Source organism: Wickerhamomyces anomalus, assembly GCF_001661255.1.
Source record: "Wickerhamomyces anomalus NRRL Y-366-8 unplaced genomic scaffold WICANscaffold_2, whole genome shotgun sequence".
Taxonomy (NCBI): Eukaryota; Fungi; Ascomycota; class Saccharomycetes; order Phaffomycetales; family Wickerhamomycetaceae; genus Hansenula; species Hansenula anomala.
In genome coordinates, this window is record NW_017567111.1 from 154,961 (window position 1) to 169,156 (window position 14,196).

Below are 14,196 nucleotides of genomic sequence, written 5' to 3' on the forward strand. Positions count from 1 at the left end.
GGTTCCCTCAAGGTGTGCCCTACATCCCATACCACCAGCCTATTGCACCTCTCCCTTCTGCCTACTACCAATATGCTCCAGTCTATCACGATCCTCAACAAGTGCAACAGTTCTACCAACAACAGCAGCAGCAGCAACAGTACTACCAGATACCTCCGTTCCAGCAGATGCCTCCTCAGTTCCAAGTCCATCCAGTCGCTGCTAGCCCTTCTACAGGATCAACACCAGTGATTTCTACACCTTCATCTACATCAACTTCAACAACTTCAACATACACCCCAAAGAAGATGAGATACCAGAACCAGCGGTTCATACCGCAAAAGGACCATGACCAGTATCTCCAGGAGAGCAAGATCAATAACAACAATAACAATAGTCATATTTACAATCAACCGCCACAACCATACAACAACAACAACAACAACAACAACAATCTTAATAGTCAAAACATCAACTCTCCATTGTCAGCTTCAAGCATAGGACAAACATCACCAGATCGTACAAACATCACCACAGCTTCATCGCCACCATCTTCAGCACAATCAACCACTCCAAAACTATCACAGGCATCATCTATCACTCCATCAAATACTTCAGATAGTATAGCGGATAATGAATCACATCCAATAGTGAATGGACATGCCGGTGGCGAATCAGATACTACAACTACTGCAACATCATCTGAAGGATTTATTGTTAATTCAAAAGTCGCTATTAACAAACCTCCATTCTTCTTTGGTACTTCGAAAGCTCAATTAACTAGTCAAAAGAAGAAGTTTAAAGCTAAAAGGGAGGAAAAGAAATTGAAAGAAGAAGAGGAGGAAAAAGCTGCTGAAAAGAAAGATGAAGAGATTAAAGATAAAGTTGAGGAACCTGTTTTGGAGAATAAAACACCATCACCTCAAGTTACTAAACCAGTTGTTGCCAAATGGTCATTTATTGCCGAACAAGCTGCAAAGAAAAACTCTCCAAAATCAACTACACCTACAACAACTTCAAATTCAAGCCCCGTTACAAAGAAGGAAACTGAATTAAGATATGTTCCATCTGTTTCAAATGTTCTGGAACCTTTAGGGGTTGTTTTATTAAGATCTATGTTTGATAAGAATTTCCAAAAAGCTTTTGTCAATAGTAATAAATTACCAAAAATTGTTCCAAGAGGGTTAGTTAATACTGGTAATATTTGCTTCATGAGTTCAATTTTACAATTGTTGTTATATTGTCAACCTTTTTTCCAATCTTTAAATATCATTTCATCTAAAACTATTCAATCATTAAATAAATCCTCATCAACAACACCATTAATTGATGCAGTTATTGAATTATTTAAAAATTTCAATATTAAATTAGATGATGATAAATTGGGTAATGGATTTGGTGATTCTTTTGTCCCTGAACAATTTTATAAAGAAATTTCTCAACATTCAAGATTTAGTCATTTACAATGGGGTCAACAAGAGGATGCTGAAGAATTTTTTGGATATTTATTGGATGGATTACATGAAGAATTCATTTCAAGTGTTAAAAATTTAAAAGATAATGATATTAAAATGTTGTTGGATTCAATAACGAGTGAAGAAGTTCGTACTTTAATTAAACAATCTTTGGAAAATTTTTCAAATGAAGAAGATTTTAAATCTAAAAATGAATCAAATAACAATAATAACAATTCAAGTTCTTTAACTAGTGATGATGGATGGCATGAAGTTGGTAATAATAAGAAAAAAGTTAGTGCTAAAAGAACAGTTGAAGTTAAACCATCTCCAATAAGACAATTATTTGGTGGTCAATTTAGATCTGTCTTGGATGTTCCAAAGCAAAGAGAAAGTCAAAGTATAACATTAGATCCATTCCAACAAGTTCAACTGGATATTTCAGATGATAATATAAATACTTTAGAAGATGCTTTTAAACATTTATCACAAGTTGAAGAATTACAATATAAATCAGATGATGGAAGTGATGTTATTGCTAAAAAGCAAACTTTTATTGATAAATTACCTGAAGTGTTGATTGTTCATTTGAAGAGATTTTCATTTGTTAATAAATCTAGTCAAAATGATGATTTGAAAAATGGTTATTCAAATCATTTACATTCAGGACGTATTGAAAAAATTGGGAAAAAAATTAAATATGATCATGATTTTACAATTCCAACAGATTGTATTTCCAGTGCAACAAGAAAATTTAATCCAAATTTGAATTATAAATTGATTGGAGTTGTTTATCATCATGGTATAAGTTCAGAAGGTGGACATTATACAGTTGATGTCTTGAGAAAAGAATTGGGAGAATGGATTAGAATTGATGATACTAAAATTACAAAATTAAAAGCTCAAGAAGTTTTAAGTGGTGATAATGATAATAATGTTAAAACTGCATACATCTTGATGTATCAAAAAGTTAATAATTGATGAGATAGAATTAGTCATGTATACAACTATGTATACATTGGTGATCATGATGAATGAAGAGTAAAAAATAAAAGTTTGCATGAGATTTATTGGTTTAATTAAAACATCTTGTAGTTCTACATCATATTCCATAATTTTTGTATATTTTTTTTCTCTTATTAACCCTTTATCTAAAGCCCAATAATAATATATAGTTGAAAGAATAGAATCTCTCCTTTTTTTTTCTCTTTAATCTTTTCTTTTAATAGTACACACAATAATAATTGATTTATTTTGAAAAAGCAGAATCAAACATTTAAAAAACCCTCCCAAAAAACAATAAAAGCAACAGCAACACAACAAAACTAAATACATAATAATATATTATAAAAAAGACATCATAACTTTCTAAATTCATTAAGGACGGGATAGATAGCTTCAAAAGCTTGATAAATTTCTTCCCTTTGTTTGGCACCTGTTAAAACAATCTTACCACTAACGAAAATCAACAAGACAATTTTCGGTTTAACCATTCTATAAATTAAACCTGGGAATAATTCAGGTTCATAACTTGAAAAGGGACCATGACTAAATGCTAAACCTTCTAATCTAATTGGAAATTTAACATCACATGAACCAACAATATTTTGAATTTTGAAATCAGTAAATTTAGCATTAAATCCCAATTTTTGAATAATTCTTGCATATTTTCTTGAAGCTAATTTGGAATCATCTTCAGATTTAGCACCAGTAACAACCATTTTACCAGATGCAAATATTAAAGCAGTAGTTTTTGGTTCTCTAATACGCATAATAACAGCAGCAAAACGCTTTGGATTATATTCAGCATTACGAGCATGTAATGCAATTGTTTTCAAATCTAAACGACAATCCAAATTCACAGTGGCAACAATATTTTGTAAAGTTGGAACAATTCCTGAAGTTGTTGAATCTTCAGCATCACCATTAACAGGTTCAGCAACTAATGAAGGATCTTGTTTGATTTCTGACAAATCTTGAGACGCTGTTGGATAGGCAAAAGAATTTGATGATGTGAAAGCTTTGGCATCAGCCGCTGTTTGTGGAGTTTTGAATGAATCCATGGCTTTTTTTTAATTGAATGCTATAAAAATGATTAATTGATTTGAGACGATCAATAGAGATGGTGAGAATGCGAATAAAAGAATAAAGAGTAACAAGCAAATGTCTCCTTAATGAATAATAACTATGGAAAACGAATAACAACAATCACAGTATTGAATAGGATTTAAAATGTCCTTATTTCACACAAAATAACAACAACAATTTTGGTGAAGAGCGGCGCGAACCAGATGAGTTTTCTGCTTGTGAAAACAGAAAAAAAAAGTGGGAAATTCGGTCGTTTAAATAGTTTTTCGCAGAGCAACTGGCACGTGAAGTGGTGGCAGTGTGCAAAATAACAGCAAAAACGAGGAAAATGGGTGGAATTGGATGGGTGATGGGGTTTTTAATTAAATGGATGATATTCTAGGAGTCAGAAGTAGTGTATGCGATGTTTTCGTGGTGAATTTGGTCAATTTTAAGGCTGTTTCTCAGTGGTTTTGTGCACCATTTCGCTCCAAAAAGATCTTCGATATGAAAAAGTGGCACGCGACTAATGACAGACGTCAAGATGGTGGAAGCAAAAGGCACAAAGTCACGAACAAAATTACTCTTGAGGACCATATTCGAGATGTGATTGAGTTTAAAGACATTTGAGCTCAATTGTAAAGCTCCTTGGGCTCGTTGATGCTAGTAAGCTCAAAATTTAAGGTGAAATCTGTGAAAGATATATAAAACCCGGGTAAATCGAATTTTTCGCGCGTTAGCTGTCGCGAAAATTGTGTTTTAAACGTATAGACTTTTCCTATCTGCAAAACTTGATTCTTCATTTTAAACAGAGTATCGGTGGATTTAAAGATGGATCGTGGGTACTACCAAGGACAAGGATATCCCAATTACAATAATAGTCAATGGCAGAATCAACAGCAGCAGCAACAGCAGAATAATGCGCAGTTCAACAATGCTCAATATCAACAACCTCAATACCCATTCAATTACAATCAGCAGAATAACGTGCAGTACCAAGGTCAGGAGAATGCATTCCCACACTATAACCAGCAACCAATCCCTCCATATCAGGTGAACTATCCTCAACAGCAACCACAGCAGCAGCATCAATTTCATCAGCCGGTGCCTCAAAACCAGTACTACAACCAATATCAAGAACCTCTGAATCCATACCCTCAACAAACCCCATATCAGTTTGATTCTTCTTCATCCCAGCCTTCAGTTCCAACTCAGCAGCCGTACCGGCTTCAACAACCTTTGAGTCAGCCCGTTCTTCCACCAAATTATCATCAATATCAACAACAATATAGTAATACATCATCACCTGCTCCACAATTTGCTCCAACTTTCCAACAATCATCACCATCAAGTGCTCCACAGCCTATCCCATATACTGAACCTGAGGTGATAGCAATTCCTTCACCCTCTCCTCCTTATGTCGCTCCTGTTCCTGCTCCTGTAGCACAACAGAGAGCGCCTAATATCAAACCCCAAGTACCACAGCATGTCAATACACCACCTAAACCACCTCAGAATCAAACAGCTTCAAAGGTTCAGGCTCCAGTCTATTCTCAGCCAAAACATCATCAACTTCCTCCACCAAAAGTTGATCAAACTCCACGTCAAGAAAAGAGGAAAGCTGAAGAACAACTCACGCCTTTAAAAGCAACAGTCAACTCTAGTCAACAACCAACTCCCTCTTTCAATGCGGCGCCTATGGAACCAAAATTACTGTCATCCAGAGGTTTTAGTTTTGACTACAGTAATGCCAAAGACAATAAATCATCACCAGCTCAAACCAAAAAGTCACTTAAGGATTCTTCACAGACCAAAGCTCCATCACAAGCAGAATTGGTTTCACTATTGAATAATGATAAAGTCAGGTCTCAGCAGTTATTAGACCTTTCTGACCAATTTTATTCACATGCTGTTTCACAAATGAAGAACATCAAAACAAAGAAAAATTTACAAGAGTTTTATACATTGATTCAACTTTCAATTTCATGTCTTGAGAAAATATTGGAGATGAAGAATAAAGTCAGTCTGGCGTTAAGAATCAAGTGTCATAATAAGCTTGGTTTCATTAAAAACAACAATTGTAATATTGATCAAGATTCAAGTACTTTAGAACACCATTATGACCAAGTTATAATGTTGTGTGGGAATAATTTCGAGTTCAAACGTGAGAAGTGCTTAGCACAAGCTGGTATTATTATCTCTTTGATTGATACTAAAAAATATAGGCAAGCTTTAAAATTTGTCAATGAGACAATTGAAGAATGGGGTTTAGAAAATGCTTCTCTTTTGGTTTATTTCAAATTACAGATACTTTTATTGAGTGAACCATCTCAAGCGTTGAATTTTCTTCAAAATTATATCTCTGATAATAAAACTACTAGTGGTATTACAAGTTTTTTCAAAATAATTGAAATTTGTTTGTCACTTTATAGAGGAATGAAACCAATGTCAACTCTTGAATCAATAGATAATACAGATTGGGCAGATTCAAAAGAAACTTCAGATATTCTGCTTCTTTTCACAAAGATATTGGTACAGATCAACCATAGAGATCTTGACTCCTCAGAAAAATTGGAATCATTATTCAAAACAGCTGCTGGTTCTATAAATGCTTTGGATCCGGAGAAAACCTTTACAGTCAATTTCCAAATACCTGGTGGTGATATTTTACCTATAGGTCTTGAGCCAATCACTTGTGAAAATTTGAATATATTGACTTGTTTGCTATATGGAATCACACTGCTAAATTCAACTTATGAGAAAAGAAAACCATTGAAATTATTTGATAGGGCACTAGGTATGATTGATTCTGCACTGTTTCAAATTAATGACCACCAAAAATCAACAACGTCTATCAGCAATCGAGTTTTAAAGCTCAACTATTTGAAGAACTTGACCATTTTTTATAAATTGATGGAAAGTTTTATTATGGAACCATATAGTTCCACGCTGGTTAAAGAATATGAAAAATCAACGGCTTCAATTCCTAAATATTTGCAAGAATCTGGTCAACTAAGAACTTTATTCGTATTAGGTTTGCAAGCTCAATTAAATAGTGACTTATCAAGAGCTAAGAATTATTACAATGAGCTGTTGAGAAAACATGAACAAGGTGAAAACTTAAAAAATGCTTCTCCTGATCACGCTGGGATTGGTAATGATCATTTTGCTCCAAAGACTATTTATTCAGAGCTCTACATCCTCTCCTGTTTGAATCTGTTATTGATTATTGAATCAAATTTACATTATTTTACAAGAACAGGAAAAACTAATAAAGTTGTTGAATCATCAAATGAGAGGAAAGAAATACTTGTGAAGTTGGAAAACATTACAAAAGCAAAGAATAATTCAATCAAAGAAAAATATTTGATTGATACTACAATCTCATTTCTTCATCTTGTTTATAACTATGATAATTTATCAATTCTTGATATCAATGTGAAAGTTTCAGAAATCTTGAATAATTTTGAAGCATTAAAGAGATTCCCATTATTATGTTCAATATTGTTATATATTAAATCAGATTCATTGAATAGTAATTCTGATCAGAAACAAAAATCATCACAAGTTTCATTCAATTTAGCCAAGTTGGGTTATTCGCCAATGATTAGATATTTATCAGGTATTTTGAATGGTAAGAATGCCACAATTGCAAGAAACTTACAACAAGCTGAAATCCAATCTCAAAAATTGAAAAAGATTAAAAAGGGATTTAGCCATCGTTATGACAAGATACATGATTGAGGTATATGATTGCTACGTTTCATAGAGTTAATAAATATAAAAACACAATCTATTTGGTTGTATATGTAACTTGATAAGGAAAACACAATTTGTAAAAAACAATTTTGAATAAAAAAGTATGCAAAATAAGAATTGAAAATAATAATATGACAGAACTAGTTTGAGGTTCTAGAAGATGTTGAATTTGTTTTCTTGAGACGAGCAGCAACAATAGCAGCTTCTGATCTTTGACTTTGTTCACTATTTTTAATATGACCTCTATCATCTAATTCCACTGTACCCGCACTTTCGAATAATGAAACTTGACCAACCAACAAACCTAAAGTTTCTAAAACTTGATTTGGATCACTCAAATGAGCAGTAGCAGCAGTTGGTAAAGAAGCTGGACCAACTTTAACAGGATAAAATCCAAAATTACCAAATTTTGCATGTTTTTGGAATTCTTCATCAGCTTCCCAATCTTTTTCAATTGCTTCCAATTTTTTGAACATATCTTCATCAGTGGCATCATCACCAACACACAAGACAAAATCAGGTAATTCTTCATGTTTATGGTTTAAATCATCAACATTACCATTCTTTTGAGGGGCACCATGTCTTGTTAAAGTTAATCTTTTAACAATTTCACCCTTATTAACAAAACTTGGACGAACTTCAACATTTGCCTTACCAGTCATAACTTCAACTTCATATTCTTTTGCAATTGTTTCCTCCAATTCCTTAACTAATTCTCTGGCTTGGAACTCACCCAATTCAGGATCAGCTCCTCTATAATGCCAAGTCAATGCAACTTTCTTCTTTTCAATATTTGATCCTGGTGTTCTATCAGTGAACTTGGTATAAATACCTTCAACTTTTTGCTGCCATGACATATCAACACTTGCAGCTAAATTAACCCAAGATGAATTAATATCTTTCATAAAGCAACCATGTTCAGCAGAAAGACCTAAATGAGGATTTTGACCCAACCATTTCTCTAAGAATTTTTGATCACGTCCACTAATAATCCAAATTTGATTTTTTGGATCTTCTGATAGTTTATTCAGAATACTAATTAATCTTGCTGAAGGAATAGCAGCTGCTGGATCTTTAACAATTGGAGTCAAAGTACCATCATAATCAAACAAGAATAAACGTCTGTTTGAATGTTTATAATGTTCCAATAATAAAGGACGGTTCAAAGCAGGTGTTAATTTTCTTTTATTATCACCTTCAATACCTTGTAATAAACTTTTCAAGAATTGATTTGTCCAATTTTGAATTGAAACAACATCTTTTGATAAATTTGTTTGTAAATGATTTTTTCTAACATCATCGAAATTTAAAGCTTCATGAATAGTTTTAGCCACTGCAACGGAATCCCAAGGATTAACAATTAAAGCATCTTTTAAAACACTTGCAGTACCACTAAATTCTGAAAGAATTAAAGGAGAGTGGTTAAATTTTTGAGCAACAACATATTCTAATGCAGTTGTATTCATACCATCTCTAACTGAAGTGATCAAACCTAAATCAGCAACTCTTAATAGTGCAAAATATTCAGATTTATCAATTCTCATTTGATAATGATGAACTGGAGTATGATTTAAAGAACCAAATTTACCATTAATTTGACCAATTAATTCAGAAACTTGATTTTCAATTTTTTGAGAGTGTAAGTAACTTGGTGAAGAAACTTGAATCAATATAACTTTATCTCTCCATTCAGGATACATTTCCAAAAAAGCTTCAAAAGCTTGTAATTTCTGAACAACACCTCTAACGGAATCTAAACGATCTCTACCAACAATTAATTTCTTATGACCATATAATTCTTTAATAGCTTGAACTTTTGTATCAATTTCTTTATTAAAAGCATCATATTCAATCTTGGCAACATCAATACCAATTGGTAAAGAATCCACAGAAACTGTATTACCATAAACACTAACTGTATTTGGTGTAGTCTCCGATCCCAACAGACGTTTACAAGAACTAATGAAATGTCTTGCAAATGAATAATTTTGGAAAGTAACTTTATTAGCACCTAATAAACCATCCAATAATTGTTGTCTTTTTGGTAATGCACGGAAATATTCACTTGAAGGGAATGGACAATGTAAAAAAAATCCAACAATTGCATTTGGTAAATGCATTCTAATCAATTGAGGTAATAATAAGAGGTAATAATCATGAATCCAAATGATATCACCCTCTTTATAAGTTTGAACAATCTTTGTAGCATAAGCTTCATTGAATTTGACATAATCATACCACCATTGAGATTCTTCTTTCCCATCACTTGCAGACCCCATAATATAATGGAAAGCAGGCCAAATGACATTTTCAGCATATTTTCTCCATCTTTGTTGATCTCTTCTTAATAACCAAACTGGATGGATGTTTTTAGTGTTGTTTTCTTTATTGATCAATTCTTCAATGTTTTGCTTATCCTCATTGTCAAGATAATATGGGTCATCTGAAGAATTATGATCTTTTCTTTCAATTTTCAATTCACCAGTCCATGCAATCAAATGATTATCCCATTCAGTTTCTTGATCAAGATAGTTGAATGATGATAATAAAGCTGAATTACCTGGAACATGTTTTAATTTCTATACTTTTGTTAGTAATTTGGTCCTTCAATTGAAAACCATTACATGGCAACTCTCTTGAAGACGAAATGAAAAAAAACATCATTTCAACAAGTGGAACCACCAATATGACACAGAAATACATACCCATTCATCTTCAGCATCTTCTCTATAGATTTGACTTGGGATGTTTGTAAAAGCATTCAATATTCTACCGCTCAACTTCTTGTCTTTGAAATCTTCAGGTTTAACGAAATTCTCAATCTTGGGATAGACAAACTTTGCCCTTTCGGTTTCGTTAGTCATAGCTAGTAATGCCTTTTTCTAATAATTATAACAAGCTCTTTCTGTTGTTGTTTGACGACGAGTTGGTAATATCGGTCTAAAATTTCAATAGTAGCAATGTGGAGGTGTCAGAGAACAAATTGTAGAAAGTGTCTCGTTGAAACAGATCAGGATGTATAAGTGATTGTAAAGGATGATTTGAGTTGTAATTGTCCTCAAATAAATCAGATTGGTACTAAAGCAAGCTTTTTATAAAGAAACGGAGGTCAACTGTTGTTGATGGTGATTATTATTTCTGTTTGTTGGCGTATCAACTGAGTGAGCTTCTAGAAAATAACACAGGTTGCTGGCGGAAAACCATGGAAATGGCCCAATGCGGTAATTGTCCATATCCGGCCAGGCACATACATTTCTCTACAGGAAAGAAAGTGGAAATTGTTGAATTTATGACGTTGTTGATGAGTTTATGGATCCTAAAAATATGGTGCACTTGCTGGAATATATTCATCTGAAGAGAGTTGGGTTTGATAGCTCTCATGGTGGTATTCATTAGTGAAGTCTTGCAACGGATGCCGTAGCTTCTTGACAGATCTCGTTTTTGATGGTGGTGATGGGAATGATCTTTTGGAAGTTTGTGATTGTGAATTATGGATCTGTGATAATTGTATGAAGCTAAGTGATTCTGGTTGTGTTGGGTATAGTTCTTCTAATTCATCTTCAATTTCTTCAATTTCAACAGTGGTATCTTCAACCATAGGAACTGAAAATTGGAGATTATCATTTTCTTTATCCCAGTTTTCATTATTCACTTCTTCAGATTGATTCTCAATGTTTGGTTCAGGTGTTGATTGTATATCACTGTTTTCAAATTGATTTTCATTGAGTTGAATAACTGAGCTATCATTCTCCTCATCATCATCTTGTTCATTTTGATTATCTTCGATAGACTTTTCAATCTCTGTAGTTCTAGTAGTTTGACTTGCCATTTGTGAAGACACTTCATTAGTTAGATCATCTGGCAGTATATCTTTTGCTGTACTGATACCTTTATGACGAGGTGAGGAATTCATCAGTAAAACAGGGTGTTCATTCATAGCTGTAGTTCTAATTTCAGTTTCCTCATTTTCAGAATCTTCAAAATCCTCTTCTTCTAATGAGAATGAATTTGAAGAGTTTGATATTAACAAGTTCAAATCTTTTGAAACTTCCACCAAGCCCTTTGATGATTCTTGGAAACTTATAACTTTTGGTGTGTGTATCTTTGAAACTAATGAATTGAATTTTAAATGAACAAAAATTGCAGTAGTTGAAGATGATGATGAAGATAACCAATCTCTATACAACATCATTCTAGCTTTGAAATATTGTGACCAAAATGGATGATCTCCCATGGGTGATACTAAGATTTGTTGATAAAATCTCTTCGGTTTTTGTGATGGGTTCTGTGAAGAAAATTGTGCAGATGATGAAGGTACTTGTGATGATTCATGTTTTTTCCTTTCAACAAATGACATGTTCAGAATAGTTGAGGAATTGAACAATACACAAGATGCATCATTAGTGGCACAATAAGTTGAGATTAGTTTCAATAATGTCTGGATTGATCTATTTTTCTTTGATTCTAATGCATTTTGTTTGGATTTTAAATGTTGTGGATTAATCATAATTTCATGTTCATCAAAACATCTCGTAATACAACTCATAAAATCATCAATGATTATCAGCGAATATTTAGTTTTTTTCAAAGGTAATGATTGTAAAAACAATAGTAAGGAACCTATTGTATTAAGCCTTATATGATGAAGATTTCCCAATAGTTCTTGTTCGCACATGTCACGTAATTTTTGTAATGGAATTGATTGTAATGTACTTATCCATAACACATGTTTACCCATTTGTAAACAGTTATAGGTCAGCTGAGCAGCTAAGCTTGATTTTCCCGACCCATTTATTGCAGATATTTCATACAATGAACCACTTTGGAATCCACCATCCAGGGCTTCATCAAAGTATTTGATAGATGTTGATATTGGTGGAGTTGAACTTGTTCCTATGAGTTGGGATAAAGACTGAGGCGGTAGTCTGTGTATGGTGGTTTGTGAGGGAGTGGGTATGGAAGACATTGTTTCATATAAGTGCCATAATAATGAGAAAAGACGTGAACTTGGAGATATTGTAGTTTGTTTGATTTATTGTTTACTAATTTTGTTTTGTTTTGATTTTGGTACGCGTGCAATTTTTTTTCGCGATCCATACAGATTGGAATATTTGATGGGTTACATTAAGCAGCAAAACTACAAAGCCAAAAACAACATATTAAATAATTAGATAAGCCAATATAATATATATAATACAAAAATCAAAGAACATTAAATCATGAAGAGTCATCACAAGAAATAATCAGTTGCAGGTTTTTTAGACGGTATTGAACCAGCATCTTGTAATACTGCTTCAAAGATTTTATAATCTCTATTCAATTGATCATCAATAGTTAATACAGCAGCAACATTACCACATCTATAACAATAATTTGGAGCACTCCAAACCGTGACTAACCCACCATTAAATAATTCCTTATAACCTTCCATAACTAATTGATGAGCCCTTGCAATTAATGAAATATTATTTTGATGTAAAAATTTATCAACTTCATTTCTACCGAAAAGATAACCAGCACCTCTTGGACTTATCCCCCAATTTTCCACATCATCAGGATCAGACCATAATAAATCACACATTGCACCTTCATGAGGGACTTCTTGCTTTCTATCAATTAATTTAATTTGATTTATCGAATCTATATCTGGAGATAACCCACCATGAACGCAAAAAACACCACCTTCACCACCAACAAGTGCACCAAGGGCAAGGTAATCAAATACTTCACAACAATATCTCCATACATTTGCAGAACCATATTTTCTGATACATTCATCATAAAACCCATAAACAGTTGTAATTTGTCTTGATTCATGATTTCCTCTAATTAAAGTGACACGATCTGGATAACGAACTTTTAAACATAATAATAATAAAAAACTTTCTAATGAATAAAACCCTCTATCCACGAAATCTCCCAAGAATAAATATCTTGCCTGTGGACATTCACCACTATTTTTGAAAAGTGTTAAAAGATCATGTAATTGACCATGAATATCACCACATATTGTCACTGGAGTGTCCACTATTTGAACATTTGCCTCTTTTATTAATAGTTCTTGAGCTTTCATGCATAGTTCATATACATCTTTTTCTGAAATTGGTTTGCATTGTTTTAATAAATCTATTGATTTATCGAGATCTAACATTTGAACAGATTGTTGTTGAATCTTTCATGGAGATCTAGGATAGGGGGAGATTGATGAGCTTTGGGATGATAAGTGTACTTGGTATGGTATGAAGGGTAATTAATGATTAAGGAAATGATAATAAGTAAAAGTTTGATTCTATAAAAGAGCCACTACAAGATGAGTTGCACGTAAATTTTCGTGTCAAAATTAATGAGGTTCGCGAATTGGTTTTCCGAAAGCAGGGTGAATTTCAAAATTAACGTCGTCTTACGCCAGTAACTGTTTGATTCTTGGTTGAACAACATTTCTGTCCTTGGTGAGAAAAAACTAATTTTTAGTGCTTAATTGTCATATCCAAGGAAGAGCTCGTTAAGTTATGGGTTTGAAATTTATATATTGGGTTTTATCCAGGCTTGACACCGAACGACTCCTAATTGTTTAGATATCTTCTTTCACTTATTTGAGGTAAGTTTAATGTTGATGTTTTTTTACAAGTCTCTAATTTGCAATAATTCAGCAGATCCGTTACGAATTAATCTAACATCAAAATGCTTAGTTCAGTATAATATATCACATCAGCGCTGGCTCCTGTTAGGAGAACTTCCATTATGTGAAATAATCATTTTGGCAGTTCGACAGGGGCCCATTAGCAAATCATCCACGTAAGATATGATTATGATCTCATCCTTGGCATTATATAACTCCAACAGTCTTCTTCAGTGAACAGTGATTAATTTTTTATCAAGTTGATCCAATCATTAGAATTTAGATTGTGGTTATATCCAGTTATTTCATTTGATAGTT

The 14,196-nt window shown here is 33.0% G+C and overlaps 6 protein-coding genes across 6 annotated transcripts; 2 read left to right on the top strand and 4 right to left on the bottom strand.

Annotated features, from left to right (window-relative positions):
• Positions 1 to 1,061: 1,061 nt before the first annotated feature.
• UBP3 (mRNA-binding ubiquitin-specific protease UBP3) lies at positions 1,062 to 2,414 on the top strand (the record flags this gene model as incomplete). The annotated part of the gene is made up of 1 exon (XM_019181595.1): positions 1,062 to 2,414. A coding segment is annotated over one exon (1,353 nt), but the record flags the coding sequence as incomplete, so codon positions are not given.
• Positions 2,415 to 2,791: 377 nt separating this feature from the next.
• Positions 2,792 to 3,496, bottom strand: SPT15 (TATA-binding protein; the record flags this gene model as incomplete). The annotated part of the gene is made up of 1 exon (XM_019184528.1): positions 2,792 to 3,496. One exon carries the CDS (start codon positions 3,494 to 3,496, stop codon positions 2,792 to 2,794), a length of 705 nt encoding a protein of 234 aa, XP_019039800.1.
• An 835-nt stretch (positions 3,497 to 4,331) lies between these two features.
• Positions 4,332 to 7,244, top strand: WICANDRAFT_77274 (uncharacterized protein; the record flags this gene model as incomplete). Its single annotated transcript, XM_019184529.1, has 1 exon — positions 4,332 to 7,244. The coding sequence occupies one exon, from the start codon at positions 4,332 to 4,334 to the stop codon at positions 7,242 to 7,244; it is 2,913 nt and encodes a 970-aa protein (XP_019039801.1).
• An 83-nt stretch (positions 7,245 to 7,327) lies between these two features.
• Positions 7,328 to 9,642, bottom strand: TPS2 (trehalose-phosphatase TPS2). Its single transcript, XM_019186190.1, has one exon. The coding sequence runs from the start codon at positions 9,536 to 9,538 to the stop codon at positions 7,400 to 7,402; it is 2,139 nt and encodes a 712-aa protein (XP_019039802.1). The 5' UTR covers positions 9,539 to 9,642; the 3' UTR covers positions 7,328 to 7,399.
• Positions 9,643 to 10,575: 933 nt separating this feature from the next.
• RAD55 (putative DNA-dependent ATPase RAD55) lies at positions 10,576 to 12,225 on the bottom strand (the record flags this gene model as incomplete). Its single annotated transcript, XM_019183120.1, has 1 exon — positions 10,576 to 12,225. The coding sequence occupies one exon, from the start codon at positions 12,223 to 12,225 to the stop codon at positions 10,576 to 10,578; it is 1,650 nt and encodes a 549-aa protein (XP_019039803.1).
• A 264-nt stretch (positions 12,226 to 12,489) lies between these two features.
• On the bottom strand, positions 12,490 to 13,410 carry PPH3 (phosphoprotein phosphatase PP4 catalytic subunit PPH3; the record flags this gene model as incomplete). The annotated part of the gene is made up of 1 exon (XM_019181518.1): positions 12,490 to 13,410. The coding sequence occupies one exon, from the start codon at positions 13,408 to 13,410 to the stop codon at positions 12,490 to 12,492; it is 921 nt and encodes a 306-aa protein (XP_019039804.1).
• Positions 13,411 to 14,196: the final 786 nt, after the last annotated feature.

Coding starts and splice junctions, on each gene's coding strand:
- TPS2 (XM_019186190.1), bottom strand. CDS start 9,538: ATGGGGTCTGCAAGTGATGGGAAAGAAGAATCTCAATGGTGGTATGAT.